The following is a 26,607-nucleotide window of genomic DNA, read 5'->3' as shown; positions in this document are numbered from 1 at the left end:
CCAACAAAGTAGAGTAGGAGAAAGTAGAGAAGGAGTAAGGGGCATTGTTAAAACTGAAGCAAGAGCTTTCAGCGATGAAAATCAATTGTAGAATTGTTAGGATGCAAAAGGAGACCATTTGGCCCATTGCATCTGCATCAGCTCGCTAAACAATTTGGCTTAGAGTCAATCTCCTGGCCTTTTCCTTGTTTCTATTTAAATAACCATTTAATGCCCTCTGGGATGTCTCGAATGTGCTGGACTCCACCACACCCCTAGCAAAGCATTCCAGGCATTAATTACTCGCTGTGTGAAAAAAAAATTGTAACTCGCATTTTCTTCTTGTGCAAGAAATCTGTGCTATCTGATTCTCATAAAGTCAGAGGTCACACGGCACCTGTTTATTTGAAATCACAAGCTTTCGGGGTGTTCCTCCCAAAAGCTTGTGATTTCAAATAAAACTGCTGGATGATACCTGATGTCATGTGACTTCTGACTTTGGCCAACCCAGTCCAACACTGGCACCTCCACACCATGGCTGCCATGTTCTCCTTATCTAGTTTATCCCAACCTTGCCTGGTTATGAAAACTTCTATCAAATCTCCTCTGAGCCTTCTCCTCTTCAAAAAATGCAGCCCCTCACTAGTAATTTGGGATCAGTTCTCCTAAAAGCCGTTTAGAAGTTTAGCATGTTCTTCCACAAGTAACAATTGACTTTTAAGCAATTGGTATCTTTAAAACGGAGATTAATAGATTTTTGTTAGTACAAGATTTGGGGCAAAATATTTGGAGCTGGGTCAAATAGTAACTGAATAATTAAATCAACTGAATGGATGAAGTGGACTAGTCTGTTTCCTGTGTCCTCTGGGACTAGGGACAGGATAACTGATGCAGCTTCTTCATTAGTCCAAGGGAGTGGGAGGCAGTGATGCCATGGAGGAAAAAAAACTTTGCACAATCCTTCTTTGGAATAAAGGAGGTATAATCTTAATTATATGGTGTTAGATAAACTTCAGCAGGTTAAAGCACATATCCAGGTATGACAGCTAGGCATGACATGACCTTTCCTTCAGTGCATGGAAAAAAATGCTTAATATGTCATAAACAGATAGATAATGTTGAATTAAGTTCCAAGCTGTGTGTGTGAAGGTCAAGTGGCAAGATGTTTTAATAAACTGTTTTCTTTACCTGTTTGAACATCTGTACTTTAAGTGTGTCTTCATAACTGTGAAAAAGGAGCCCTTCTGTATAAGGAGGTAAACTAATGTTCTGTCTTGTTGAGAGGAATCTCTAAGATAATCTCTCTTGATAATTGCTCTCCTTTAAATCTGAAAGAATCACATCATTTTGGATTGTCCAAACTTGACCGTGAATGTGTCTGAAAGATGTAGCTGTACTGTCAATTTCAGACTTAATGCTGAGTGGTGTGGGGAGTGCAGAGCTTTAGAAGTTTCAGTGTAACTTTCAGTAACTGCAAATTTTCGTAAAGATTCCTTCTCCTATTGCTTTGTTTGTTTTCAGAAACTAGAGAACATGAGTCTTAGATATGTGTTTTCTAGGCAAGTTCCCAGTTAAACAACAGGTTAAATAAATGTCAACATGGTAACTTGGCAGGAAATCCTGTCAGTTAGACCAGAACTAGAAAAGATTAAAAGGAATCTGAAAGATCATTGAACTCATTTTACTATTACACATCACAGTCCAACATTTTCCCATTTAATTAAACTTTGGTTTTTATAGATGTATGACAACATTGACTGCACAGATAATTAATTCCTTTCTCTTGGTTAATAATGCTTGCCAACTGAGGCATGAAAGAACCAGTAAAAATACTACTGATTTTCCTTTTTTCTACAGGAATAATCAAATGTAAGAGAGACCGGAATTACCCAAATGGTCAGATCTGCCCTTTGTGCGCGACTCCAGATGTCTCTCGAGGCAAAGATATTTTACAGCTACCTCCTTCAGTGTTTGCATGTGCACCACCAAGTATCCAATCCCCAATGAAAATCAGTAACAGCACTCTGCAAGAAGAGGGGGATTATGCAGCCGTTAATGCCAAGGACTTTGTGGCACCTTTAGGTCAGATGAGTTTGAACATGAGCGATCAATCCGGGAATGGCTGTGAAATAACCTGCAACATTCACAGACCCTCAGGAACACCACAGGTGAGCCTGGATCAAAAAGAAGGCTATGTGCTGCTAAACTCTTCCCTGTCAACCCTCCTGGTCTGCTATGTTGACTATGAACAGCTCCAGAGGCTTTGGGGCATCTTGGCAATGTACACTGATTCACCTCTACAACTTGAGAAGGACACAATGCTGAGCAAAACACCGCACATGAGTTATCTTTACAAACAGTCATCGGCCGCTGCCTTGCACCAGTTTACTGGCGTTGAGATGCAGATCAGGGCAAATCCTGCGTGGCTGATGCAAGATAAGATAACCCTCCAGATGGACAGGACTCAGACCACCTTGAATGTTTTGCAAATCAAATACCAGGTAGAGGTTCAAATTAACTTGCAAGACCTGGAAGCTAAGCCTGGGAAAAATAGTTGGGTGATGATAAAGAAAGCCAAAGGTGCAAAAACGGAACACTTTGTGGTGGTAGGTGGGACAGTGGAGTTAGAGTGCCAAGCTGTTGGTGACCCCAAACCCATCATTGCATGGATACTTCCAGATGGCAGCAAAATGCGCGCTCCATACAGTAGCGACGATAGCCGGGTTTCGGTCAGTGCAGATGGTAAATTCATACTAAGAATAGCTGACCTCTACGACACTGGCATCTATCACTGTGTGGGAACCAATTACCAAGATGCAGATGTATTGAGCTTCAGAGTCATTGTTCTGGACCCTAATGTGGCAGAGAACTATATAAATGGCCCTTACATTACTAAATCTGGTGGAGACTCAATCCAGCTTCCATGCCAAGCAACTGGCATTCCAAACGCATCCATTAGTTGGGTTCTTCCAGACCATAGAGTATTACATCAAACAACTGGGAATAAGGAGATAACCCCAAATGGAACTTTAAAGATAAAAAGGCTAACAACCAGGGACAGTGGCTTTTACAGATGTTTGGCCGCGAACCGTTATGGGATTGATCTCTTGGCATTACAACTAACGGTTACTGGCTCCAGAACTTCTTCTGAGGAAGAAATCGCTGAAAGTAACGATGGAGCAGAGGAAAACTTTGGGTCCGGGGACAGTGAAGAAGACGTGCTGGAGCCTGAAGATTTGGAAGATGGTCAGTTCTCTTCTCAGACTACCTCAGAGGATGAGACGTACTATACTACAACCAGCAGTTCACAGCCCACATCTTATCCAGAAACAAGCACAGCTGTCCCAGTTATCCCCAGGAGGAGAACTAAAGGCAGTGGCAGAAAAACGCATCAGCGACCCAACCGTAGACGGTTGAAACAGCCTCGAAGGAAAGTAGACCCTCTGCACTGGGCAGAGTACCTGGCGAAAGTCAGAGAAAAAGTCTCCACAAAAACCGCAACACGTAAAATCACCATCAAACCTCATGCGACAAATTTGACGTTGGAGCCAACTGCTGATGAGAAAGAAGCATCAGGGGTTGACTTGGGAAATGCAGAAGAGGAAGAATTAATAGTGGTATCAACCAAACTGCCTGTGGTTGTTTCAGGTATTCCGTCACATCCTATCACTGAGAAGTCAACAGAAATTAGTCCGCAGTTGAAATTAATTCTTCCGACTGTAAAGCAATTCCACACAACAGAGTTAGATGCAAAAGCTGCAGTTCCTCCAATTCTAAAGGGGGCTACAGATTCCAGTTTGTTTCCAAAGGTAACAGAGACCATTACCAAAAAAGAACCTACCAGAGTGATATCCCAGGGACCAACCGCAACTCCCCATGTACCTAAACCAACCGAAGCAAATGCAGAACTTCAGGTAACAGTTTCTCGCGACATTAAGCAAACCCATTACATGCCGACTTCAAGACCAACACCATTGACCACGGACAAATCAAAGGAACACACATCATCAATAGTTGACACAACAGGAAAGGTTGACCCTGCAAGGACACATGACTATCACACTCACATTGCAGCAGTAACTATGGCCAAAGAGGATGGGAATCGAATTCTGTTTAAAACCACTCAGACAATCACATTTCCATTGACCACGTCCCTGTCCACCATCCTCACTCAGCAGCTTCACATCGTAAGGGAAGCCACGACCGGTGCTCCAGTTTCCAAATCCCAGCGCTTTGGATGGCGACAGAAATTCCCCTATAGACGCCGTTTTGGTAAGTCCGGCAGACGGAGACACAGATACAAGATTGTGAGACCTGAGCTGAGGAGACCAGCGTGGTCTGAAGAGAGAACAACACTGTCCACCTTGATGCATTCTGCAGCCTCCAGCCCAAATCATATGCCCTCTGTCACCCAGATCCCACCAGGACCTCCACTTCCACAACCAGCACCGATGCCAAACGGAGCAAGTACCATATCTATGCAAGCACCCAGCCAGCAATCTGGAGATTCGAGTGCCAGTGAAACTACCACCAAACACACCAGAATTTATTCTAAGGAAGAAGTGCAAACAGTTAGTGATGCTGAGGTGGAACGGACCTGGTCACAATGGGTGACCAGGGCTGATACTGGAATACAAACTGCAGAATCTGAAACCATAACACAGCTCGTGGAGACTAGTTCAGTTGCCAGACCAAAACATACCGATGGGACATTATCAGAAAGGTCACTTCACTTTGACCTTCTCTCCACAGCGACTGTGACGACTGCTGAGCCTTCAACACAGTCCTCCAAGGTTATTCGTGGGAAAATCCCTTGGAATCGGCTTTTTGGATTAAAAAATCAGAAGGATGCTTTGAGAAGGCTTCGTAAACCCATCAAGAGTTCCCAGGCCAAAACTGCCATTCCTAAAATGTCCATCATTTTAACGAAGCCTACTCCTCACAGTGTGAGCACATTGCAGGCAGTAGGAGGCTCACTGAGACCACGCTTCTCGTCACCAAATCCCAATAGCAACCAAACTAAGGCAACTACGAGGCTCCCTACTGTTTTCCTCCATACCGCCTCTACCACAAATCCGCCAACAACAGTTAAAATTGTTCCCTTCACCTCAGAGACTGTGACCACCACTGCAGCCACTATCCAAACAACTCATGCAACACGCAGAATGGGATTCCGTCGGCGGAGACCTGGCAAGTTTAACAGAACAAGAAAGCGCCTATCATCGTCATGGTCAAACGTTAATCGTAACCGCTTGGTGGCATCAGCAGCTGAAAGTAGGAAGATGCGTCCAACAAAAACTAGGATTCCATTCCCTCCAAGCACTCAAGTAGCCACTGAAGCATCTCATGATGTTGCCATTGCAGCTAGCGCCACCACTGAAGATGCACAATCACACAAGTCTCTTTTAACCTCAGTTGGAGTGACTCCTGCTACAATCACAAGGCAGTATAATTCTAAAGTTCTACATCTGCCTAGCAAAACCCTTACCAGTCAGTCAACTGTAAAGCCACTCACCACACCCAATACAATAATCCTAATCCCACCTACTTCCAAAACCACAACAAGGGGAATTCCAACTGTTACCCTTCAATCATCCGGTTTCACAGAAGCAACTAGGTGGTCTACCATCAGAAAGAAAATTGATCCTACCAAAGTAATGCTGTTGCCCCCAGCTACTGAAAGCACCAGTGCCTCCACAACCATTGTACCATCCACTCAGCCAAGTGTACTTGCTACAACTGTGGCTGCGAGCTCCAAACAGCCACCAACCACTGCCAGGTCTCCTCCCAGGACTCTGCCCAGATTCCGCATCACCTTACACAGGTTTACCACATCTGTGCCTCCGAAGCGGGACCAATCTCTGCTGCCACAGTCCAGGATGGATACGTCACTTTGGCAAAACCTGCAGACCAAAGCCATAAGCACTATACAAACCAGTACTGAGACTAAATGGAAAACACCACTGAGTTTTACAGAGGGGCCAACTAGATACAGGGTGGCACCACCCCCATTGAACAGTGATCTTGAAAACACTATAGGGAATGAAGGGGGCAAAGATGAGTTTTTCAACAAGTCCAATGCTTTGTCACCCAATGTCATTGCGGTGGATCCCATGAGTCAGAATCATCCCTCCAAACCAAGACTGATCGGTGGAAACAAAGCCAGTTTCACCTTTGTGGCAGATTCTGATGCGTTTATACCATGTGAGGCAACTGGGAATCCTCTTCCCATCATCAGCTGGACAAAAATCTCAACAGGTAAGCGCGTGATGATAACAAGGCTTTAAGAAGTGTATTCGATTTTAGTTTTTAGGAAGAAAGGTCTTAAGACAGAGGTGTAAGGCTGTCTATTGAAATCCCATAAATAAATAGATTGTGAGGCCTTGGGTATTTTTTTAAAGTTAGAACAATAGAAGAAGCCTGAATGGGCGGGGTCAAGCTCCCACAGAACCAGGGGTTTGAGATTTAGCTTTTCAGGAGACTGGATGTGGACACTTTTTTTTTATCTTACTTACAACTGAAAGCCTGGGGTTCTCTTCACGCTACTAGAATTGCATGTAAGACTATCTGTTTTACTGAATTTATCATTGCCAATGGTTTTTTTATACAATGTTACTATATCAGAACTGTTACTGTTTATTAGTTAAATATTCTACTATTCTGGTTAAATTTTCCAACAGAGTTAAGTATTTCCAATTTCTTCCTTCTTTTGTTATATATAGCCAATAGTGTATGAATAAAGCATGTTTTGCATAACATCGAGTAGTTTGACCAATCGAATTGCATCTGGATTGCAATACCTTATACCTTAAAATAAGAAAAAGTTAGGGTCTAGGCTATCTTCTGAATATATTTTGAGGGGGTTTAGTCTGGTCCAAAACAAGTATTACCCAGTCATTTAATGATTTGAACTTTAAAGATGCACTGGATGTAAGTTTGCTCGCTGAACTGGAAGGTTCGTTTTCAGACATTTCATCACCATACTAGGTAACATCATTAGTGAGCCTCCAGAGAAGCACTGGTGGTAGGGCCCACTTTTTATGTATTTAGGTTTCCTTGGCTTGATTATGTCATTTCCTGCAGTGATGTCATTTCCTGTTATTTTTCTCAGGAGTGGTAAATGAGATCCAAGTCAATGTGTTTTTTGATAGAGTTCCAGTTGGAGTGCCACGCTTCTAAGAATTCTTGCACATGTCTCTGTTTGGCTTGTCCTAAGATGGATGTGTTGTCCCAGTCAAAGTGGTGTCCTTCCTCATCTGTATGGAAAGATACTCGTGAGAGTAGGCCATGTCTTCTTGTGCCTAATTGATGTTCATGTATTCTGGTGGCTAGTTTTCTGCTTGTTTGTCCAATGTAGTGTTTGTTACAGTTCTTGCAAGATATTTTGTAAATAACATTAGTTTTGCTTGTTGTCTGTCTAAGGTCTTTCAAGTTCATTAGCTGCTGTTTTAGTGTTTTGGTTGGTTTGTGGGTTACCATGATACCAAGAGGTCTGACTTGTCTGGCAGTCATTTCTGAGACATCTTTGATGTAGGGGAGAGTGGCTAGGGTTTTTGGACACATTTTGTCTGCTTGTTTGGGTTTGTTGCTGAGAAATTGGTGCACTGTGTTCATTGGGTATCTGTTCTTTTTGAATACACTGTATAGGTGATTTTCCTCTGCTCTGTGTAGTTTCTCTGTGCTGCAGTGTGTGGTGGCTCATTGAAATAATGTTCTTATGTATCTCCATTTGTGGGTGTTGTGATGATTGCTTCTGTAGTTCAGTATTTTGTCTGTATGAGTTATTTTCCTGTAGACGTTGGTTTGAAGTTCCCCATTGGCTGTTCACTCTACTGTGACATCTAGGAATGGCAGTTTGTTGTTGTTTTCCTCCTCTTTAGTGAATTTTTATGCCAGTAAAGGTATTATTGATGGCCTTGAAGGTTTCCTCTAATTTGTTTTGTTTAGTGATGACAAAGGTGTCATCCACGTAGTGGACGCAATGTTTGGGTTGGACGGTTGGCAGAGCTGTTTGTTTGAGTCTCTGCATTACTGCCTCTGCTAAGAACCCTGATATCGGAGATCCCATGGGTGTTCCATTGGTTTGTCTGGAGGTTTTGTTGTTGAAGGTGAGATGTGTGTTAAGGCATAGGCCCACTAGCTTGACAATAATGTCCTTGCTGATGATGTTGGTGATGTTTGGTGTATGTGCCTTTGGTTCTTCTAATAGCGCAGTCAGTGTTTCCTTGTCCAGGTTAATGTTGATGGATGTGAATAGGGCTGTTGCATCAAAGGAGACCATTATTTCATCCTCTTCTATCTTGGTATATTTGATGGTCTTCAGGAATTCTTGGGTGGAGTGAATGGAGTGGCGTGAGTCTTCTACTCAATGTTTTAGTCTTTGGTGTAGCTCTTTGGTCAATCTGTAAGTTAGTGTTCCAGGTAGCGAGACTATGGGTCGGGGGGGGTCTCCTGGTTTGTGAATTTTGGGTAATCCATAGAAGTACGGTGTCTTAGATCCATCTGGTTTCATGTTTTGGAAGTTAGTCTTATTTATTTCTCCAGATTCGTGAAGTTTGTTTTGAGTAGGGCTGTGATTTGGTTCTGTAGTTGGGCTCGAGTCTATCTCCACTCGTTAGTAATTGTTGGTATCTGCAAGCAGTGCATTCGCTTTCTCAACCTAATCTCTTTGATTTAAAATGACTGTCAAGCGTCCTTTGTCTGCAGATAGGATAAAAATATTTTTATCTTTTATACCCGCACAAGCAAACCTAAATACATAAATAAAAAACAAGCCATACCAGCAGTGTTTCACCGGAGGCTCATTGATGATGTTACTTAGTATGGTGATGAAACGTATGAAAATGAACCTTCCAGCTCTGTGAGCAAATGTACATCCAGAACCTCGTCCTGAGCACAAATCTTCTCCAAACTCATAAAAAGATGCGCCTTTGAATAACGCAGCTGACCCACTGTTCATCACTCCTTTGTTCATTCACCCAGTCACCCGATTGTTCTCTTATTAAGCCATCCATTCACTCTCATCCATTGTTTAAAACATTCATTGGTTCACCATTCACCCATTAATCCATTCACAGAATAACCTATTACATTGCTCACCCATTTACTCATTCATAAACATACTCATTCATTAATTCACTCACTTAATTATTCATGCAATGCATTTTGCATCAGACATGTCTTAAGACTGGTAGCAATTAATAATGCCATGCTTGGAAAGTATTTAAACGAAGCAGACACTAAAATGTCAGTGTAACTCCAGCCAGGAGTCATTCATAATCAATTGACTTGAGGACCCTTCGTGAAAGATCCTATGACATTCCTTAGGCCTTTGCTACATAATGTGTTGCTTTAATGATCCTCTAAACTGGGCTAAAAAGTACACAGTGGCTCTTTTGATTCCTATTGGTCCTGTACTGCTGAAACTTCACTTCCTTTAGCCTTTTAGGAAATTACACTTCTGTTAATTCTCTTCAAACACTTGCAATGCTCGGATCAGGTACAGACCTTGTAAAATTTATCAAAGCTTCTTTACAGTCATGCGAATAGCAAACTCCACAGGTGGGCACTGCCAGCTGTGAGACATTCTCCCCAGCTGTCAGTTTCATACCTGCGATGTGATGTAAAACAGCTCCAGCAAGCTGACAAGGGATATATTTGAATATGTGGTCATCTATCCACAGTTCAGTGTGATAGGATATTTGTTATTGTTAAACCATAGTTGTACACAATTGGAAACAGAGGAAGCTTTCCTCCCGTCAGTAATAGATTGTTTTAGTCTCCAGGAAGCCCAAGAAGGAAATGTTTCCTGCCCATCCTTGGTTGTTCTGAGGACTTTAATCATCAGTCCTCTAGTGTGGTATTGGAGTCATTTGTAGGGCAGATCAGGTAATGGAAAAGACCACTGAAGGGCAATCCTGAACTAATTGAAGCTTTAAGATAATGCTTTCTTGGTATTTGTCCACAGATTACCAACTCATTTGCCCTAATTTGCTTGGGTGAGGTTGTGAACTCACAACAGTTCAGATGTCTGTATGCTAACATAACCATAATTACATTGGTTGGACTTCTTTATCAACTAAGTATTAAGTACATAGCTGCTGCTGACTGTGAAATAAACTCTCTGACATGATTCTATGAATTCCATGATATCCTTTGACATTCTATGGTTTTTACATCACATAACTTAAAACTTATAATTTTAAATGTAAAGTTTTTAAAATATTCACTCATCTAACTTGCTTCTTGTTTACCACATATTTGGAGGAACCTAAATAATTTCCAAAGAACCTGAACTTTTTAAAAGTCAATGTATAATCTGCCACAAAGTTGGACTATTTTATATATCTTATAAATTTAAAAGTGAAGTGTAGGTTATAGATTTTATGTAATGTAGCATTTAATTACTTTGACACTTCATTTAATGCTGATTTGTTTGATATAATTCTGTGGTTCTTTTTGTAGGTGCAACAGTCACAGCTAAAGCTAAACGTGGCAATAAATTTGAGGTCTTTCCAAATGGCACACTGACCATTCAGAAAATCACAGTTCAGGACCGCGGACAGTACCTCTGCATAGCAGAAAACCAGTATGGTTCAGAACGATTTGTAGTCACTCTATCTGTCATAGCCTACCCTTCAAAGATATTAGAACCCAGAACGAAAGACATCACAGTCCATGCTGGGTACCCAGTGGAGATGAAGTGCCGATCTCATGGAAGACCAGCTCCAACAATCTCATGGATCCTTTCCAACAGGACCCTGGTGAGGAACAGCAGCCCATTCAATGGGAGAGTCTCGGTGTTGGCTGATGGCACCCTCAAGATTAAAGCAGTAACCGTGTATGATCAAGGGAGTTACAGGTGTGTGGCCAGTAATCCAGCTGGGATTGATACAGTCATAGTTAAGATGCAAGTGGTCGCTCAGCCCCCAGCTATTCTAGAAGCAAGGCAAGAGAATGTCAAAGGTCAAGAAGGACAGAACATCAGACTACCCTGCACTGCTGTGGGGACACCTGCACCTTCTGTCCATTGGCAGCTCTTTGATGGCACAGAAATCAAACCTTTGCAGTTTATCAACACAAAATTATTTGTCTTTACCAACGGGACACTTTACGTCAAATCCTTAACTCCGTCGGACAGTGGGAATTACGAATGTATAGCTACAAGTTCAACAGGATCGGAAAGGAGAATTATAAGTTTAATGGTGGAACGCAAACAGGAGATCCCTAAAATTGTTTCTGCTTCTTCAAGTAATAAGAAAGTGAATCATGGAGATAAATTACAACTCCACTGCTCAGCCACAGGTGATCCAAAGCCCAAGATCATTTGGAGATTGCCATCCAAGTTAGTTGTGGATCAGTGGCACCGGTAAGATTCCACATTTACTTCTGTCTCTTAGCCGACTTCTAGTTAACAATAGTTTTAGTAGACTCCTTGCAACAGTTTTAAACTCGCCCATGAGGCAGTGAACAAAAAGGATTGATGAAATGTTATACCTCTGGCAAGATTACCCTCCAGTGACTTTGAAGGATACCTTTACCAAATGTTGTCAGTTTCCTAATGATGAGCAAGGTTAAACATGTTTTTCTGTTTGAATAAATGTGAGGTTAGGTCAATCAGGTGTACATGAATACAATGGAATCTATTTTGAAAATTCTTCATAGTTACTCCGCCTGTCTTAAGGATTTGAATATGCTTTTGCTAAGAAACACTTAGAGAGTCAATGACACACTTTAGGGACAGTACAAAAGATAGCTGGTTGCTTAGGTATAACAGAGTCTAAGGTAATAAAAAAATTAATCCAATTAGAAATACTGCCCATTTTTAAAAAAACTAACCCTATCCATTGCTTTCAACTTTTTGTTCAAAGTGCCTTCTGTGAAATTTATTTCCTGTGCCCTGAATCTCAGGGTTTCTTTAAATTCTACTCTTTTGATTAAGCTCATGATCAAGCCACAGCAGATACTTCTTTCGTTTAAATGTCCTTTTTTTTCCCGGTAGGGTTTCTGTGAAGCACCTTGGGAGATTTGTCAAAAGAAAAGCATCATATTGATATACATTGTTGTGGCTTTGTTGCTGCCTGATATAAAAAATGCTTTATGTTTCTAGGAATGTAGGAAAATAGGAGTGGGAGTAGGCCATTCAGCCCCTCAGGCCTGCTCTACCATTCTAGCCCATGGTTGATCATCCACCTCAGCATCATTTCCAGCGCTGTTAGCAGCTTTCAGTGAGTTATGTACAGAGACACTCGGGTCTTTTGTAAATCAACATTTCCCAATCTCGACACTGAGGAAACATTCTGTATTTGAGTTCCTCCCACCAAAGGAGATAGCTTCACGCTTATCATATTGTGTTCCATCTGCCACGATTGTCTCAACTTGATCCTCCAGACCTTTGCCTACTCACTCAATGTATCTGTGTTCCTCTGCAAAGTTTCACAGTCCTCTGCACACTTTGCTCTGCCACTCACCTTAGTGTCATCAGCAAATTTTGACACCCAACACCCGTGTTCCAACTCCAAATCATCTATATAGATTGTAAATAATTGTGGTCCTAACACTGATTCCTGAGGCACATCACTAGTCACTGATTGCCAGGCAGAATAGCACTCATTTATCCCAACTCTTTGTTTCCTGTCAGTTTCCTGCTATTTCTTCCTTGATAATAGACTCAAGCATCTTCCCCACAACAGAGGTCAAGCTCACTGGTCTATAATTCCTCATTTTTTGTATGCTTCCCTTTTGAAACAGTGGTGTCACATTTGCTATTTTCCAATCTTCTGGGACTGCCCCAGAGTTCATCAAATTTCAGAAAATTACCTGCAATTTCTTCTGCCACCTCTTTTTGTATCCTGGGATGTTTTCCATCCATCAGGCCCAGGAGACTTATCTATCCTTTGCTCCATTAGCTTGCCCAACACTAACTCGTCCATAATAATAATTGTTTCCAGGTCCTCATCTACCAGGCGTGTCTGTTTCCTTTGCTCTAATTCATTCATGGGATGTGGGTGTCACTAACAATCCCTAATTATCCAGTGACAGTTCAGAGTCCACAACACTGCTATGGATTCAGACCCACAGGTAAGGATGGTAGATTCCCTTTACTATATGACTTTAGTGAACCAGATGGGTTTTTTTTTCCCAACAATGGTTTCACGGTCATCTGCAGATTCTTAATTCCAAATTTTTGTTTATTTAAATTCCACCATTTGCTGTGAGGGGATTCAACCCAGATCCCCGGAACTTTACCTGGGTCCCTGGATTTATCACCTCCCTGCCTTCCCTAATTCCATCTCAAGTTCCCATCCCCAAAGAAGCTAATTTAAACAAAAACTGAAAGAACTGCAGATTCTGGAAATCAAAAACAAAAGCAGCAATTGCTGGAAAAGCTCAGCTGGTCTGGCATCAGCTGTGGAGTGAAATCAGAGTTAACATTTTAGTTCCAGTTCTGACCCAAAACATTAACTGCGCTTTCTCTCTACAGCCGCTTCCCAACCTGCTAAGCTTTTCAAGTTAATTTAAACCTTCCCTAGGAGCACTAGCCAATCTCCCTGTGAGGCCATCAGTCGCAGTCCTGCTAAGGTTTACCCTGTCTTCCTTGTGTAGATCTCATCTGTCCCAGAAATCTGAAGCGCTCTCTCTTATATCTGTTGAATTACTCAACCTTATTATTCTATACATTGATTTTACACTCTTCCTTCCTTACAATTATTAATACATAATTGTATTGGGAGAAAAAAACAAGCAAAACATTCCCTAATCAATCACAATCTTTGGAAAGATGTAAAAACAGCTGGGTTGTTGTGGTGGGTGATTTTAACTTCCTCTGTATTGACTGCAGCTCACTTCATGCTCAGGGCTTGGATGGAACAGAATTTGTAAAGGCAATTCTGGGGGGTTTCTTGACACAGTATGTAAACTGTGTCATTCCTGATGAAGGGTCTTTGCCCAAAACGTCGACTCTCCTCCTTGGATGCTGCCTGACCTGCTGTGTTTTTCCAGAACCACACTCTCAACAATATGTAAACAGTCCAACCAGGGAAGGGTTTATGCTGGACCTGGTTTTAGGAAATGAGCCCTGCCAGGTGAGTGACGTTTCCATGGGGGAGCATTTTGGGAGCAGTCACATAATACCATGAATTTTAAGATAATCATTGAAATGAATAACAACAGTCCTCGGGCGAAGGTGTTAAACTGGAGGAAGGCGAACAACTACAATATTAGGCAGGAACTGGACAATGTTATTTGGATGCAACTGTTTGAAGGTAAATCCACATTGGACATGTGGGAGTATTTCAAACAGCAGTTGATAAAGAGTTCAGGTGCGGCATGTTCCTGCATTAATGAAGGATAGATATGGCAATTTTACATAAACCTTGGATGGCCAGGGATGGTATGATCTTGGTCAAAAAGAAAAACAAAGCATACATGAGACTTTGGAGCATGGGAAGTCCTTGACATATATAAGGAAAGTAGGAAAGAACATAAACAAGGAATTAAAAGGGTTATTCATATCTAAAAAGCAATGGATAGCCAGGGAAAGGGTTGGCCCACTCAAGGACAAAGGAGGGCATGTATGTGTGCAGCCGTAAGAGGTGACTGAGGTCCTAAACAAGTACTTTGTGTCAGTCTTCACCAAAGAGAAGGAATTGCTAGAGGATGATGTCAGGGAAGGGAGTGTTGAATTTCCAAGCCAAGTTGCAATTAAAAAGAAAGTGGTATTGTGCACCTTAATAAGTATTAGGGTAGATACATCCCCAGGTCCTGATGGGATCTATCCCAGAATATTTAAGGTGTCAAGAGAACAAATTGCTATCGCATTGACAGACATCTTTGTATCCACTTTGGCCAGTGGATTGGACAATAGCCAGTGTTGTTCCATTGTTTAAGAAGGATAACAGGGATAATCTAGGAAATTACAGGCTTGTGAGCTTCCGGTTGGTGTTGGGAAGTTACTTTCAACGATTCTCAGGGACAAGATCTATACACAGTTAGAAGCAAATGGGCGTATTAGTGATAGACAGCATGGTTTTGTGTGGGGGAGATCATGCCTCACTAACCTGATTGAGCTTTTTTAAGGAGGTGATGAAGATGATTGATGAGGGAAAAGTGGTTGATGTTGGCTACATGGACTTCAGTAAAGCCTTTGACAAGGTCCCTCATGGCAGACTGGTACAAAGGGTGAAGTCACATGGTATCATGAGTGAACCGGCAAAATAGGTACAGAACTGATTTAGAGTGTGGTGCTAGTTGGAAAAGCACATGAGGTCAGGCAGCATCCGAGGAGCAGGAGTATCAATGTTTCGGGCATAAGCCCTTCATCAGGAATGAGGCTTGTGGGCCAAGGGGTTGAGAGATAAAAGAGAGGGGGTGGGGTTGGGGGAGGGAAGATAGGTATCTGGGGCATGCAGAGTTGACTCACTAAGATCCTTGTAGAGAGAGGAGGAGAACTTCTGCAAGGAGGAGAACTTCTTCAATGCAGGCACCTTGTGGAGAGAAGAGACAGAGGGAAGCAGTGGAAGGATGCTTTTCGGAATGGAGGGTTCGTGGTCTACAAAAAAGATTTGGAGGAAAATGCAATTTATTTAATTAAATTTGCAGATGATATAAAGATTGGTGGTGTTCCAGATAGTGAGGAGGATTGTACGAGGATGCAGAGGGATATAGATCAGTTGGAGGCATGGGCAGAAAAATAGCAGATGGAAGTTAACCTGGACAATTGTGAGGTGATGCATTTTGGAAGGTCAGGTACAGGTGGAAATTATATAGTGAATGGCAGAACCCCTAGGAGTACTGATATGCAGAGGGATCTGGGTGTGCAGGTCCACAGATCACTGAAGGTAGCAGTGCATGTTGATAAGGTAGTAAAAAAGGCATGCTTGCCTTCATTGGAAGGGGCATTGAGTATAAGAATGGACAAGTTGTGGTGCAGCTTTATAGAACATTAGGGCCACACTTGGAATATTGTGTACAGTTCTGGTCACCACACTACCAGAAGGATGTAGATGCTTTGGACAGCGTACAGAAAAAGTTTACCAGGATGTTGCCTGGTCTCGGAGATTTTAGCTATAAGGAAGGTTAGATACACCGGGTTTGTTTTCATTGCAATGCAGGATGTTGAGGGGCAACTTGAAAGAAGTTTATAAGGTTTTGAATGGCATGGATAGAGTGGAAAGTATGAGGCTTTTTCCTAGGGTGCAGGGGTCAATTACTAGGGGACACAGGTTCAAGGTGCAGGAGGTGGGAAGATTTGTGACGCAAGTTTTTCACAAAGGGTGGTGAGTGCCTGGAAGGCGCTGCCAGTGGAGGTGGTGGAAGTAGACACAATAGCAGCATTCAAGAAGCATCTGGACGAATATGTGAATAGGAAGGGCAATATGGAACCGGTAAGTGAAGACAGTTTTAGTATGGAAGGGCAGAATATGTTGGCGTCGGTGCAGGCTCGGAGTGCCATAGGGCCTATTCCAGTGCTGTAATATCTTTGTTCTTTCTTCTTTGTACATATTTGTGGTATCAAATAGCAGCCAAGATTGAATAATGGATATTTCTCTCTACTTCTCGTCCTTTTTGAAGCCGCTGAGGTTTTGATGCTCTCACCAGCGACTCAGTTGGTGCTTCTTATTACTAATTAATCTTTGTTGTTTTTAGTCTGCCAGTGACATAGGCTGCACCTCCTCCCTCATTCCCCTGCTCATCCAAATTCACACTCAGTACCTCAGCGACATGCTTCTGTCTTTAGTATTACCTTAATCTGTGTGGTCAATTGTCTAAATCTTGATGCAAAACTTGCATTTGGAATATTATGAGCAGTTCTAGGTTCTGTATCTGTGGAAGGACGTGTTGGTGTTGGAGGGCTCCAAGAGCAATTCCGGAGATGATGGGAGTGGTTGAGGACTCTGGGTCTGTTCTCAGTCAGGTTTAGAAGCATGAGGGAGGATCTGATTGAAACCTACAGAACACAAAGACGTCAGGATAGAGTGGACTGAGAGAAGACATCTCCACTAGTAGGGGAGTCTAGGAGCCAAGGGGATAGCCTCAGAGCGAAGGGACAACCCTTTAGAACTGAGATGAGGAGGAACTTCTTCAGCCAGAAGGTGGTGAATCTGTGGAACACATTGACGCAGAGGACTGTGGAGGCCAAGTCATTGAATGTATTTCAGACAGAGATGTTCTTGATTAGTAAGGGGTCAAGGGTTACGGGGAGAAGGCAGCAGAATGGGGTTAATAAGCACATCAGCCGTGATTGAATAGTGGTAGACAAGCAGGTGTTTGGAAGAGTACAGCAAGCCAAGGAGCATCAGGAGGTGGAGAAGTCAATGTTTTGGGTATAACCCTTTTGCAGCACAGGGGCTGAGGGTGAGGGGAGCTGCAGATAAAGGGGATGGTGGGAGAGGGTTGTGGGTGGTGACGGGGCAGAGTGGTGACATAGAGATAGGTGAGCACAGGTAGAGAGGACAACCTGATTGGTCGATGGGAGGAATGAATCTGGTTGGTAGCTGGAAGAAAGGGTCGCTCCGAGGAATGGAAGGGAGGAGGAGAGGCTTGGAAGGGAGTTGGGGGATGGGAAGGAGATTATTTGAAATTGGAGAACTCAATGTTGAGTCCTCCGTGCTGTAGGCTGCCCAGGGGGAAGATGAGATGTTGTCCAATTTGCGGTCTGATTCACTGTAGCAATGGAGGAAGCCGAGGGTGGTCATGTCAGAGAGGGAGTGGTAAGGGGAATTAAAATGGGTGGTAACTGGTAGATCAGACTGGCACTTGCGGGCCCAGCAGAGATTCTCGACGAAACATGACCTTTGGTTATGTTTGGTCTTCCCGATGTAGAGAAGAGCACATAGGGAGCACCAGATACAGTAAACCAGGTTGGTGGAGAGACAGGTGAACCTCTGTCTCATGTGAAAGGACTCTTTGGGGCCTTGGATGGAGGTGAGGGGGTGGGTGGTTCTTCCAGCCTCCTACTTGTCTACTTTGGATTCCAGCAGCTGCAGTTTTTTGCCTCAAATGATAGAACAGTGGAGCAGACTTGATGGGCCGATTGGTTTAATTCGGCTCTGATATCACATGGTCTATCTTGGCACTGCTCTACTTGGTATTCAGAAAGACTGAATAAAAAACACACTCTGGCAAAGAATGACTTGCATTTATATAACATCACTAAAATTCTCAGGATTTGCCAAAGCATTTAGAATGAACTACATGCGAACTGTAGTCATTGCTGTAGTGGAGTGAATCATGGAACCAATTTGTGAACAGCAAGTTCCCACACACAGCAATGTGACTGGTCAATCTGTGTTAATGATATTGGTTGAGGAATAAATATTGACCAGGATACCAGGGAGAAATCTGCACCCATTTTTCAAATCATCCCATGAGGCATTTTTTACATCCACCTGAGAAAGCAAATAAGATCACAGTTTAATATCTCTCTTGAAAGATGACACCTCCAATAGTGCAGCAGTGCCTGAGGATCAGACTGACTGTTGTGATCGAGTCCCTGGAGTGGGGATTGAACATTCAATTTCTGCTCCTGAGTGCCACATCTGGGACACAGTTAAATAGAACCCATCACATTGTACCTGAAAGAGAAATTAACGTCAATATGCAACCTGTCCATCGTATGTCTAAGTGCCATCGGGTAAACAAAACCGAGCTTGTTTCTTTTATAACAAACATTGTTACTAAAAACTTTGAAAAACAACACACTACCATTGTGGTGATATCACCAGGATGTGAAATGATCATTTAGTAAACCTTCACGCCCTGAGTATTTGTCTGTCACATATGTTTAAACACTTACAAATAAATGCCATCAGTGTTCTCTCTCAAGTTGTAGTCTGACCTAACAATGTCAAGAGTCTTGGCCTATCACTGTCTATGTTTAGCAAAGGATGGAGGGGAGACTTCTTATTCATAGAATCCCTACAGTTTGGACGCAGGCCATTCAGCCTATCGAGACCATACCGACCTTATAAAGAGCATCCCATCCAGACGCCCCCCGCTCCCTCCCATTGACCCACCACCCCACCCCCCACTCCATAACCCTGCATTTTCCATGCACATTCCTGGATACTATGAGTAATTTAGATAGCCACTCCACCTAACCTACACATCTTTGGACTGTGGAAGGAAAACACATCACCCAGAGGAAACCCACACGGGGAGAACGTGCAAATTCCACAAAGACAGTTGCCTGAAGGTGGAATTAAACCCGGGTCCCTGGCGCTGTGAGGCAGCAGTGCTAACCACTGAGCCACTATGCTGCCCCATGTTATTGTGGGGAATTTCAGAAAATGGCTTGTGAACCTGCAGGCAAGCACATGAAAAATGCTGGATATTAAATTTGACTTGAGTAATCATTTGCAACTAGAGGGATGTTATAGCTTTATGTGAACAGGTGATAGTTTTCAAGCAGCAGGGTCCGGCTTGTAATTCAGAAAATTATCATTAGTAGCTGACTAGATGAATACTTAGCATGCACATATATCAACCCTTGTCTGCCAGCTGAATATTAATTTTTTTGTACATGTTAAAGTCACCAGTAAAATAACAGACAGAGCAGAGCCCCATGCAAACATATTGAGTGTCTGCCTGTTAATAAAGTCCAGAGGCGTTTCAAGCTTCTGATGTAAATAAGTTGTCCACTTGGCAACAGTTGCAGCAATAGCTAGCAACTCGATCGCGATCCTTTCAAAGCTGCTGCTTCGGAGTTCTAACTTGGATTGCCAGATGGAAACACCTACATACTGATGGTTCCATTAAACAGAGCAGCTCATTGGTTCACCCAGATCTTGGCTCAAGGAGTGGGACAAGTCTTCAGGTTGATTGTTGTGGCTTCATTTGAAGTAGATTCTTGATCAGCTGAATTTTTCCCAGAATCGGAGGAAAAAAACGAGAGAGAGAGCAGAAAACACAAAATCAAATGATAAGATTTAAAATCTGATTGAAGATTTGTAGCTCGGGTATCCGTTGTTGTGGTTCTGCTCGCCGAGCTGGAAGTTTTTGCTGCAAACGTTTCGTTCCCTGGCTAGGGAACATCATCAGTGCTGTTGGAGCCTCGCGTGAAGCGCTGCTTTGATGTTTCTTCCGGTATTTATATTGGTTTGTTCTTGCCGCTTCCGGGTGTCAGTTTCAGCTGCAGTGATTTGTATGTGGGGTCCAGGTCGATGTGTCTGTTGATGGATGTTCTTGCCGTTTCCGGGTGTCAGTTTCAGCTGTAGTGGTTTGTATATGGTGTCCAGGTCAATGTGTCTGTTGATGGAGTTTGGGGATGAATGCCATGCTTCTAGGAATTCTCTGGCTGTTCTCTGTCTGGCTTGTCCTATGATAGTGGTGTTTGAAACATCAAAGCAGCGCTTCACACGAGGCTCCAACAGCACTGATGATGTTCCCTAGCCAGGGAACGAAACGTTTGCAGCAAAAACTTCCAGCTCGGCGAGCAGAACCACAACAAATGATAAGATGGCTGGAACATCTAAAGTTGATTCATGAATGACTGCCCACTGAAAGCTCTGAATAACTTGCCATCACTGTCTTCCACCTTCGTGCTTTCAGTGTATGTGGCTGAGAATCAGAGGGGGAGCAGCATTATCTGTTAAGGTGGAAGGAAACCTCTCCTGTTTAATAACCTTGTGGGTAAAATTTGATGAAGGAAGCCTCCCCTGTTTAATAACCTTGTGGGTATAATGCGATGAGTGGAGTTTGCTTTTGCTGACATCTCGCGCACTTCCAAGTTGATAACATGTTACCATTGGGAGCTGACATCAAAATCTGCTCATACCTCCTTTGTGCAGCTTCAAGATTCATGCAACTCCTTAGACCCTCATTGCCCATGATTCTTGCAGCAAGCAGCAAAATGATTTATATTGGTGAATTCATAAAATGCTGGCTACAGTGTAGACTTTGAGGCAGTTAATCAGCAACAACAGTCAAGGTAGCTTTCTTGTTGTGAGGATCTGTTAGGGTCTTGGCATAATATATGCAGAGGTATAAAGTCGTCTGTGTCGGTTGTGGGCCAGAGAAAAATTATAATGGTGACTCATTTCCAGCATTACAATTGCTGGGGTTTACAAGAAGGAGTGCATTCAATAACACATATTTGCCTTAGTCGGACTCGCGATCCCCAGAGGACAATATTCACCTTGGGAAAGCTCTGAAAGACATTTTGAAACACAACTTAAGGATGTCCTGAGTGGTCGTAAAATTCAACAGTGCCCCAAGGATTGGAGCAGTGGGATAATGAAACTTTGTTTGGTCTCTTGAATTTTGGATAGACTATGGCTGACCCAATTCTTTTTTATATATGTGGAAGCATCAGATAGTCCAACTCTTCATTTCAATATGTCTTGAGACCCACTGCATATGTAAGCATTGCAGATGCTATTTAATCCCAGTAATGGCAGTAGAAAATACTTTGGACGAATGAATGTGGAGAGGTGATAGAATTTCAATGGTAGAGCAGTGAGAACTGACTGTGTGTGTGCCGATCTTTGAAGTAGCCAGGGCAAGTTTAAGGACATTTAAAATGTATGAGATACCTGGCTTTGTAAATTGGGGGCATTAGATGTCAAAATCACTTTCAAAATCTCTGTTTAAGCCTCAACTTGAGCATTGGGTACAATTTCACATGCACATTCAAGAAGAAAGCATCACCTTAAGGTGGTGGAATCGGATTTTACAGGAACTTTCCGAAAGATAATTGGATATATACTTGAGGGCTTTGAGGTATGGAATTCAATTGGATAGCTCTTCAAAGAGTTGCCACATGCTGAATGGCTTCTTTGCTGGGATGAGGGGATTGCCCTATGGAGAAGAATGAGGTAGATGAGGCTTATGTTCCCTCGAGTTCAGAAGCATGAGAGATAATGGGTGGCATGGTGGCTCAGTGGTTAGCACTGCTGTCTCACTGTGCCAGGGACTTGGGTTCAATCCTAGCTTGCATCACTGCGTGGAGTTTGCATATTCTTCCTGTGTCTGCATGGGTTTCCAACAGGTTCTCTGGTTTCCTCCCACAGTCCAAAGTTGTGCAAGTTAGGTGAATTGGCCATGCTAAATTGCCCGTAGTGTTAGGTGCATTAGTCAGATGGAAATGGGTCTGGGTGGGATACTCTTCGGAGGGTCGATGTGGACTTGTTGGGCAGACTGTAATCTAATCTAATAATCACTTTGAAACAAATGCCATTCTTAAGGGGTTTGTCACATGAAATCTGGAATATGGAGTCAAGTGTCGCAGCAAGAGATTGGCTCTGACAGAGATAAGCAAAGTTCAGCCAAAGGGTTGTGAATCTTTGGGACAAAGTTAAATAGTTTGGGATGTTTGGAATTTTCTGCTCCACATGGCTCTCAATGTTCTGCCATTGACTCAAAACATAGTTTTACAGATTTTTGGATTCTAAGGGAATTAAGGGATTCTTTAGGAAGAGCCAGTTGATGTAGAAGATGTGCCATGATCTTATTGAAGGACAAACTCGACTGGAAGGGTCACGTGGCCCACTATTTGCCAGTGTCCAGATAGAGATAGAGATAGAGAGAGGGGGAGAAGGAGGCATGTGCAGAGAAACAAGTGGAGTAGATTGTTCAGTGTGAGGTGGTAGAGTCTTTCAGTAAGATAACAGTCAGATTAAAGCCTGATATCTCTGGGAGTATAATTGTATTGCCCAGTCCAATCTTCAGAAATGATAAATAGTATTACAATCTCAAGCCAGAAGACAGTTATTGACCTTGCTTTCTCCTCAAACATTCTGTCTTAAACCAAAACTCATGATTATAGGCTTAAAATTACATGACAAAAGATATACTTCGTATGTACCTATATTCTTACAATCACCAAACTAAAAATAAGTACTATGATGAATAGATACTAAGGAAACAAATTAGCATGATGACACTTTTAATGTTGGCAGTGAGATATCAGTTCATTCTTATGAGTCAAAAAAAAATCCTTCCCTATCCACATAGACATACATACATTTTGCAAAGAATTTTTTAGTGCGAGTATGTAAGTAACATGCCTCAACTGAGCACTTTCAGGCCAGAGTTTGAATTGTCCAGGTACAACATAAAAGATCTCTCTCACTTTCCACCACGTATCAATTTTTGACATTGATTTTGGAAGATTGGTTAATAGTCTATAGTTTTCTCATGCACTTCAATGCAACTTTTTCACACTAAACTACTCAAAACTGAGTGCAAATTGCTTCTTTGGCTTGCTGTAGAAATTTATTAAGGGCAGATTGTTGAGGGTGGTGAAATAACTAGACAGAGGCCAGTATCCTGTCATCAAGTCACATCTTATTTACATGTGCATGGTGCTTGTCACTGATCCAGCTCCCTCAATGCCAGCTCTCCGAGTAGGCAGAACCTCTGACACTCCGTTCTAATCAGGGAACCCATATTCTATGAGTTCGGCCAGGCTGACCTCATTCCAATCACTACAGGTAGGTGCTGGGGCAAGCCAACACTCAAGTGCTGTGCCGAGTGTGGGGTGAGTGTGGAGGAGTCAGTGAGGAGTACTTGCTGAAACAGACAAGGGCAGTCCACACCAGCATTTCATCCAATTTTCTTACCAGCTTCACAGCCACCAAGGCACGTTTGCAACTGTGACTTCTGGAACTTGAAGTCAATACCGCGATTGGTGTGCCGACACCTTTTACCATGCATGAGATATTGAAGCAAACACAGGCACAGACGCACGCACAGACACACGCACAGACACGCACGCAGGGACACACACACACACATGCACAGACACACGCACACAAACACATAAACATATACGCACAACACACACACACAAACATAAACATACATGCAGACACACAAACACACACACAGACATACACACAGAAACACGCACACACAAACATACACACACACATGCACAAACACACAAACACACAGAGATACACGCACAGACACATGCACGTACATACAAACATGGGAGAAGATTTGTAGCTCGGGTGCTCATTGTTGTGGTTCTGTTCATCGAGCTGGGAATTTGTGTTGCAGACATTTTGTCCCCTGTCTAGGTGACATCCTCAGTGCTTGGGAGCCTCCTGTGAAGCGCTTCTGTGATGTTTCCTCCGGCATTTATAGTGATTTGTATCTGCCGCTTCCGGTTGTCAGTTCCAGCTGTCCGCTGCCGTGGACGGTATATTGGGTCCAGGTCAATGTGCTTATTGATTGAATCTATGGATGAGTGCCATGCCTCTGGGAATTCCCCGGCTGTTCTCTGTTTGGCTTGTCCTATAATAGTAGTGTTGTCCCAGTCGAATTCATGTTGCTTGTCATCTGAGTGTGTGGCTACTAAGGATAGCACTCATCCACAGATTCAATCAATAAGCGCATCGACCTGGACCCAAAATACCAACCACTGCAGCGGACAGCTGGAACTGACGACCTGAAGTGGCAGATACAAACCACTATAAATGGCGGAGGAAAAATCACAGAAGCGCTTCACAGGAAGCTCCCAAGCACTGAGGATGTCACCTAGACAGGAGACGAAATGTCTGCAACACAAATTCCCAGCTCGGCGAACAGAACCAAAATATACAAACACACATGCACAGACACACACACACAAACACGCACGCACGCACAGACACACACACATAAACACATACTCACAGACACAAACACATAAACATACATGCACAACACACACAAACACATAAACATGTATGCACAACACACACACAAACACACAAACATAAACATACATGTGCAGGCACACAAACACACATACAGGCATATACACACACTCACATGCACAAACACACACCCACACGCACAGAAATACACACAAACACACACCTGCACGGACACACAAACGCATCTACACACACACACACACACACAAACCCTTTTTGGATGAAACATTGATTCGCATTCACACATACCCTACATTAACTGTACTGGGCTAGATTTCACACACATTCTTTGTATGTTAAAGTTAAAATACAGCAGACACTGGAAATCTGAAATATGTACAGATGTGTACAGGTCATGTCGAGGATTTCTTGTTTAGAATCACATCCTGTTCCTTTGGTCTGACCTTTATTATTCATTCACAGGATATTGGCTTTGATGGCAGTATTTGTTGCCTGTCCTTAATTGCCCTCAAGAAAGGCAATTAATTGCCTTCTTGAACCATTATGGTCCTTGGGAATGTAGAGACATCTACAGTGCTGTTAGGGCGGGTGTTCCACAACAGTGAAGGAACAACAAAATAGGTTCAAATCAGGTTGATGTGTGATTGCAAGTGGTGGTACAAAGCCATGAGAAGACCCATAAAGGTTGGTCAGTGGTTAGCACTGCTGCCTCACAGCACAAGGGTGCCAGGTTTGATTCCAGCCTCAGGTGACTGTCTGTGTGGAGTTTGCACATTCTCCTTGTGTCTGCGTGGGTTTGCTCCAGTTTCCTCCCACAGTCCAAAGATGTGTAGGTCAGGTGAACTGGCTGTGCTAAATTGTCCATAGTGTTAGGTGCATTAGTCAGAGGGAAATGGATCTGGGTGGGTTACTCTTTAGAGGGTCAGTGTGGACTGGTTGGGCTGAAGAGCCTGATTTCACACTGTAGAGAATCTAATCTAATCTAAACTCCACCAAAAACTTAGAATCAGTGTTTGGATAGGAAGCAAGCATTTTCTTCTCTGAGGATTTTAATAAATAACAGTTGAATAATTCTACAACTTTGTAATCTACAGTTAGTCGAATGGTTTTATCATTTAGGCTGGAATTTTAATCTATTCAATGAGAAAAATATGAAGTACGTGGGTATCTTCAAAGTCCAATTTTTTTTATTCTTTCCATTCTGCCCCTGTAATTTGCTCTATTCTACAATTTTGGCCTCACGTGTCCCTTATCCTAAAATTACGCCCAAAACTTTTCATCTTCCCTCCTTTTCGATAGTCCCTAAGACTGAATTACTTCTGAAGACATCCATCCAAACCATTCTAAGCACCTTAGCATTAAATGTTACCTGGTAGTATGCTTCTATACGTGCCTTGAGATGGTTTACTGCTTGCATATTCATAGAAGGAGATCATGGAATCCGTGCAGTGGGAAAACAGGCCATTTTACCCACTGAATTCACATCAATCCTTCAAAGAGCATTCCACCCAGACCGATTTCCCCTATTCCTGTAACCCGACATTTCCCATGGCTAATCCACCTAGCCTGCACCTCCCTGGACACTATGGGCAATTTAGCATGGCAAGTTCACCTAACCTGCACATCTCTGTGACTGATGAAGGAAACTGGAGCACCTGGAGAAAACCCATGCAGACTCCACACAACAGCCAGCCAAGACTGGAATTGAACCCAGATCCCTGGCGCTGTGAGGCAGCAGTGCTAACCATTGTGCCACCCCATCATGTTAGTGGTACCAAATCTTTGCAAGTTTCTGTGAGTGTCCAGGCCTTTTATTTAGCATTTATTCACACATTCTCCTTTTGAAATTTGACCCCTCCCCTGGGCAGAACTTTTCATGTCCCCACTGCCAGGTTTGCAAATGGGAGAGTAGTTTTGTTTTAATTCCAATCATCATGATGGGAACTTGCAGTTTCCCAACGATTTTTCATTCATAACTATGATCACTTCAAAGCTTTTGTTAGATGTAACTGAATACACCAAG

General features: G+C 42.8%; 1 protein-coding gene across 1 annotated transcript in view; it reads left to right on the top strand.

Moving 5' to 3' along the window:
- The window catches only part of igsf10 (immunoglobulin superfamily, member 10), a 50,771-nt gene that overhangs the window by 21,210 nt on the left and 2,954 nt on the right, over positions 1-26,607 (top strand). The window contains exons 5-6 of the mRNA XM_060834563.1: positions 1,837-6,237; positions 10,444-11,347. Of these exons, the coding sequence (XP_060690546.1) occupies positions 1,837-6,237; positions 10,444-11,347 (5,305 nt within the window). The remainder of the gene's footprint in view (positions 1-1,836; positions 6,238-10,443; positions 11,348-26,607) is intronic.

The sequence above is a fragment of the Hemiscyllium ocellatum genome, chromosome 13, assembly GCF_020745735.1.
Source record: "Hemiscyllium ocellatum isolate sHemOce1 chromosome 13, sHemOce1.pat.X.cur, whole genome shotgun sequence".
Lineage (NCBI taxonomy): Eukaryota > Metazoa > Chordata > Chondrichthyes > Orectolobiformes > Hemiscylliidae > Hemiscyllium > Hemiscyllium ocellatum.
This window is presented reverse-complemented; position numbering and strand designations above follow the sequence as displayed.